Source organism: Dendropsophus ebraccatus, chromosome 14 (genome assembly GCF_027789765.1).
Source record: "Dendropsophus ebraccatus isolate aDenEbr1 chromosome 14, aDenEbr1.pat, whole genome shotgun sequence".
NCBI classification, from domain to species: Eukaryota; Metazoa; Chordata; class Amphibia; order Anura; family Hylidae; genus Dendropsophus; species Dendropsophus ebraccatus.
In genome coordinates, this window is record NC_091467.1 from 47,089,977 (window position 1) to 47,095,976 (window position 6,000).

General features: G+C 42.7%; 1 protein-coding gene across 1 annotated transcript in view; it reads right to left on the reverse strand.

Annotated features, from left to right (window-relative positions):
• TRHR (thyrotropin releasing hormone receptor) overlaps positions 1-5,693 on the reverse strand; it is a 58,599-nt gene extending 52,906 nt beyond the window's left edge. Inside the window, exon 1 of the mRNA XM_069951480.1 lies at positions 4,896-5,693. Within this exon, the coding sequence (XP_069807581.1) occupies positions 4,896-5,693 (798 nt within the window). The remainder of the gene's footprint in view (positions 1-4,895) is intronic.
• Positions 5,694-6,000: the final 307 nt, after the last annotated feature.

Genomic DNA, 6,000 nt, shown 5'->3' on the forward strand with positions numbered 1-6,000 from the left:
TATGAGTGTAGAAAGAAACACGAGCAGGTCCTAGACTCCTGATCACACAGACCTCATAATTAGCATGTGTTACTGGGAGGAGACAACTACAGCTCACTGTACAGCTCAACTACAGCTCACTGTACAGCTCAACTGTAGTTCACAACAGCTGGAGAACCAAAGGTTGGAGACTACTGAATGTATATAAGAATACACAACCAGATTAAATATGGACTCCCAGTTTTTTTTTTTGTGGACTTTCCCTTTAAGACAATCCTCCTACCCACAAGCATTGGATGAGGACTGTCTTATCTATCACTGTATTCTCTGGCTGCAGCTTACACAGAACGATCCGGGAGCAGGCTTCTAATGTGACTGCTTCTGCTCCGTATCAAATAAGTTGTGCGTCTGGCAGCCTGCCCAGAAAAAACCCTTTACCCGCGCTTACTGTGCGCAGACAGAAGTAATAACTTCCTTGGTTTATCAGCAACCCTTTAAGGAACCTTGAAACTTACAACTTCGGCTGCTTGTAAATAAAAGCACAAACAAATCCACGGATCCTGGCTAATAACAGAGAGCAATAGATAGTAGTATAGGTATAGTATAGACTATGTGAAATCTAACTACATCCATAAGCCACGAAACATAATCTGTAGTGCAGATCAATGCATTTAATTGTTCCCTTTTAATAGTCATGAATTGCATTTAATAGCATTGAGGAGGGTGTATGTAATGGGAGTAAATTTGGTATTGTATAAGGAACATAAGTAGAACTACTGCTATAATTAAACCTCCTAGTGAATCCCCAATGGTCCTATGCCCAATATTTCTATAATGATGCCTCCTTCATAATTGTGACACCCAAAGAACCCTTATATTTTGCCACCCACAGTACCTCCATAGTGATGCCACCCCCATTTAGCCAGCCACAGTACCTCCATGATTAAGCGATCCACAGTGCCTCTATCATTCAGCCACCCACAGTACCCCTAACATGATGTCACTTTTAGAACCTCTATAATAATTTTACCCACACAACCTCCATAAAGATGCCACCCACAGTATCTATGTAATGACATGCCCTACAGTACCTTTATAATAATGTCACCTACAATACCGTTATAATACTGTCATCTACAGTACCTTTAAAGGAGTCAGCCTTAGCACTTCGATAAAAGCAAGAATGACAGTACATCCAAACACAGTAGGGTTCTAGGTTGAACTTGATGTACCCTTGTGTAAGGAAGAAAAAAATAGGCAAGAGGCGGCACCTCGTATGATACGGCAGACGGTAGGGTAGGCAGTAGATGCATATTCAAGGCTCACCTTGATGCCACTTGGGCTTTGTGCGTATCACCCCAACTTCAGGGGTTGCAGATGTGACTGGTTGGGTGTCTGGAGTCCATGAAGGTGCTTGCAAACTGGCTGGAGTACTAAAAACAGGATGCTCCCATAAGGGCCGATGGGTGCAAGGTGAAAAATAAAAACAGAAAAAAGTTGTGCTCACTGGGTGCCAGCGCTACCCCAATAAAGTGATCTCAAAACAGACTTAGAAATGAATAAAAGCGATTTATTGAATGCACATATGAAGCGTTTCGGAAAACTGGTTTCCTTCCTCAGATAGGATGTTCACACACTGTAAGAGACTGACCATTCCAGAATGGCCGGTCTCTGAAAAGATCATCCCGGCCGGTACTGTAGCACCGGCCGGATGATCTTAAGCGCCGCAGAGTTCCGATGCAGGTGCATCCGTGCATGCCCGCATCGGAACTCCCCACAGCACACTATGGAGCGAGTGGCCGGAGCCGCTCGCTCCATAGTGTGCACTGACAGGGTTTTCTGTGGCTGTCATTCACTGAATAGCGGCCGCAGAAAACTGACATGTCAGTTTTCTACGGCGCCACTAGGGATCCCGGGCGGAGTGTATACCATATGTATACACTCCGTCTGGGATCCCTACAGCCTGCAGCACTACGTAAGTTCTGTGGAAATCATGGTCGTTGAAACAACGGCCGTGATTTCCACGGAACTTACGTAGTGTGAACATAGCCATAAAGTGATGCACTTTATCTGAGGAAAGGAACTGGTTTTCCGAAACAAGTCACATGTGCATTCAATAAATCGCTTTTATTTATCTATAAGTCTGTTTTGAGACCACTTTATTGGGGTAGCACTGGCACCCTGTGAGCACAACTTTTTTCTGTTTTTATTTTGCACCTTGATGGACCTTTGGTTTTTTTTCAACCTTAGTAACTATCTGAATGCTAACCACAGTACTTCTAAAATGATATCACTCATAGTTTCTCCATAATGATGCCACCCACAGTACCTCCATATTGGTGCCATAAACAGCACCTCTCTAATGATGTCACTTACAGTTACTTTATATTGGTGCCACCTACAGTACAACTAAATCAGTCAGCCAGAGCACCTCCATAATAGTGCAGCTGACAGTACCTCCACAATGGTGAAACCCACAGTACCTTCCATAACAATGCCACTTATACTAGGTCTGTATGCCACTTATACTGTGGCGCCACCCCTAGTAGCTCCATAAAGAGCAAGTCCCACAAATGGGACAAAAACGGAAGGCAGGCAGGGGTGGGTGAGAAAAAAACAAACAAGGGAACTCACCACCCCCGTGCCTCCATTGCACTGATCTAGGCTCCCACTCATCGCTGCCTGCTGTTATCTTCTGCAGGAAACCTGATGTAACCGGCTCCTGCAGCAGCAACTTCACAGCCTGACTGAGCAATTTCCTGCTCAGCCAGTCAGGGACTGGGGCAATGTCCCACCCTAGTCACTGAATGGCTGGATGGGCAATCACTCAACTGGGGTTGTGACGTTGCAGCTAGCAGAGCTGCAGGACCCTGCCGGATGCCAACGGTACCTGGGAGTGTCACTACAGAGCCACGGGGATAGGTGAGTTCACTTGTTTGTTATTCTCCCACCCACCCCTGCCTGCAGTTTGTGGGACTTCTCCTTTAATGGTTGCACTCACAGTATGTTTAATGTTATTGATGGAACATACTCTGATTGGGTAACAGTTACTAATAGGGTACCGCAGGGGTCAGTATTGGGTTCACTTCTTTTTAATATGTTTATTAATTAACTTGTATAGGGGATACAGAGTAGAATCTCCATTTTTGCAGATAATGCTAAACTGGGTAAAGTAATCACCACAGAGGAGGATAATATAATATTACACAGTGATTTGGGAAGCTGAAGGCTTGGGCAGAGAAATGGCAAACAAAATTTAATGTGAATAAATGTAATGTTATGCACTTGGGCTGTAGAAATAATAAGTACAGTTATGTGCTAAACAATAAAACACTCGGTAAAGTAATCACCACAGAGGAGGATAATATAATATTACATAGGGATTTGAAACTTGTCTGACAAAGGATCTTGTGAATCCCAAAAGCTCACAGCTCTAACATTTTTTTGTTGGCCAATAAAGATATCACTTCTAATTACTACTCTGATTACAAGTATTTACCACAATATGGATATAGAGATTGGAGAAGCTGAAGGCTTGGGCAGATAAATGGCAAATTAAATTTCATGTGAATAAATGTAAGGTTATACACTTGGGTCATAAAAATAATAAGTAAAAATATGTGCTAAATAATAAAACACTGAGTAAAACTGCTTCCAAAAAGGACTTGAGGGTAGTGGTGCACAGTAAACTCAACTTTAGTGATCTGCGCCAGGCAGTGACTGACAAAGCTAATAAAATCATGGAATGCATCAAAAGAGGCATAGAAATAGTTATTGAACCAATGAGGAGGGGTGAGGGAAAATGGCTGCTACAACTCAAGAGGTAGATTTTAGGGGCCAAATTGGGCCAAATGAGTGCAGGTCTGTTGGCCAAGCTAGTGAAGGCCTGGGAAGATAACTGTTGATCATGGGAGATGAAGTTGAAAAAGCTGCAACTAAAGTGGTTGATAGTGGTTGATAGTAAACCAAAATCGTTGATGGTGTTGGAGATAGCTATTTGCCAAATGAGTAGAGGTCAGGGGAGATAGCCATCAATCAAGGATTTTAGAATGGCAAAAATAGCTGTCTTCAAGTCAAGGTCAGGGACAAGATCTGGTCACAAAATTAGTGTCGGTCAGGGGAGAGAGCTGGTTGCACAATGAGTGGTGGTCAGGGAAGATAGCAGGTCACTGAAAGAGCAGAGTTGTTGACCAAATAAATGACCCACCATCAATTTTCAATGATCATCAAATTCCCCCTTCAGAATTTTTCCACACCTTTACTTAAAAAGCAAAAACAATTTCTTTTCGTCCAATTATCATATGAAGCTGTTCCAGGTGCTGGACCTCCGGTAGCAGATGTCACCTTCTGCTGAATATAGATGGTTGTGACTGTACCATAATATGTAATCAGTCCTTCTGACTTGGATATGGTTACATCTGTTTGGTTCCTTGCACGGTTATTATTATTGTTGTGGCAGAATGCATGTTTATACTACATTATGGACACGGCCATGCAGGACACATGTTAGGTCATACCTCTCTTTAGGGGGGATGTGATTGGATAGGGATGTCACATATTAATGTTATTATGAATTATAATTATCTGGCTGGTAACTTGAGGACCTTTTCGCTGGTTGGCTATCCCTCCTCCCTACTTTGCACCTTGATGTCTTTATTTTATCTTTCCCAGTGTCACACAGCTACTGTCAAAGTCATCGTTCTTTATATTTCAGGTCCTCCAAATTGATGACGTTCTGGCTCATAAATGCTAGTTCCCATGCATTGACAAGAAATGCCACTAAAAGTCTATTGGGAAATAGATTTTTTTGGGAGATTAGACGACCCCTTAACCCCTATTATGGTCACTGCTACAAACATTTGCACATATAATGTAGAACATTAATGAAATCACTTGAGAAATAAAATTCTACTCACTTGCTTTCGGGAACTCACTGTATTTTTGTTGCCTTTGCATGAAAGTTTAATGGAGTTATAGGGCTTCCCGTGGTGTTTGGAGCTCATTCTGCTCAGATCCTGAGGGTTAGACGGTAATGGGTTCATAAACAAAATTCGAGCTATCAAGCCATAAAGAACCGTAGCCAAGACTAGCGGTATTACATAGAAAATAGTAAAGTCTAAAAAGTAGATGGGAGTATACAAGTTTCTGGACACTCTGTAGCCACAGATGACTTGAACCCCATCTGAGAACCTGACTTCTGTGATATCCACTAAAAAGAACCACATGACACAGTACATGGAGGTGAAGAGCCACACAAAGGCTATGATCTTTTTGGCTCTGGACACGGTGCAGATGAACTGAGCTTTTATAGAGTGGCAGATAGCAATGTACCTCTCCACGGTGAAGGCGGTGATGGAACAGGCCGAGATGTTGATTCCAAGATACTGTAGATAGGTGATGACCAGACAGCCAACATAGCCATAAACCCAAGAGGCAACCACATCTGAAATATTGGGTAGCCCCGCAGCCAGCAGGACTATGAGGTCAGCGATGGCCAAGCTGACCAGGTAACAGTTTGTTGGGGTCATCATGTGCTTGGTTCTTAGGACCACCAACACCACCATGATATTTCCAGCTATGCCAACTCCACAGATCAGAAGAACAAGAAAGATGGTGACCACCTGTACTTCTAGGGTGTTCTGGGGCATACTGTTCAGAGTCTGGTTGATCCCAGTATCATTCGTCCCCTCTAAGGATAACGTGTAATTATCCATGGTTCTACCCAACAAGGTCCTTCTCGAAGATTGAATTGAAGCTCAGAAACGTTTATGATAACAGCAGGAAACTTCGCTCAGATCCAGGTACCCTAAACAAAAACATTGTCATAATATTATAGTCATTGTAAAGCAGAAACAGTCCTATTACTAAATCTGCAGTCCTTTTACTAGATCAGGCTGTCAGATTCTTCACTGTGATAACTCCCTTCCGTATCTCTAAGAACCTCTGGAAACATATCAATCCTATCTATAATTCATCTCATAAGCTTCTCTGTGGAGTCTTAAAGGTTTGCTTTATCTGGTA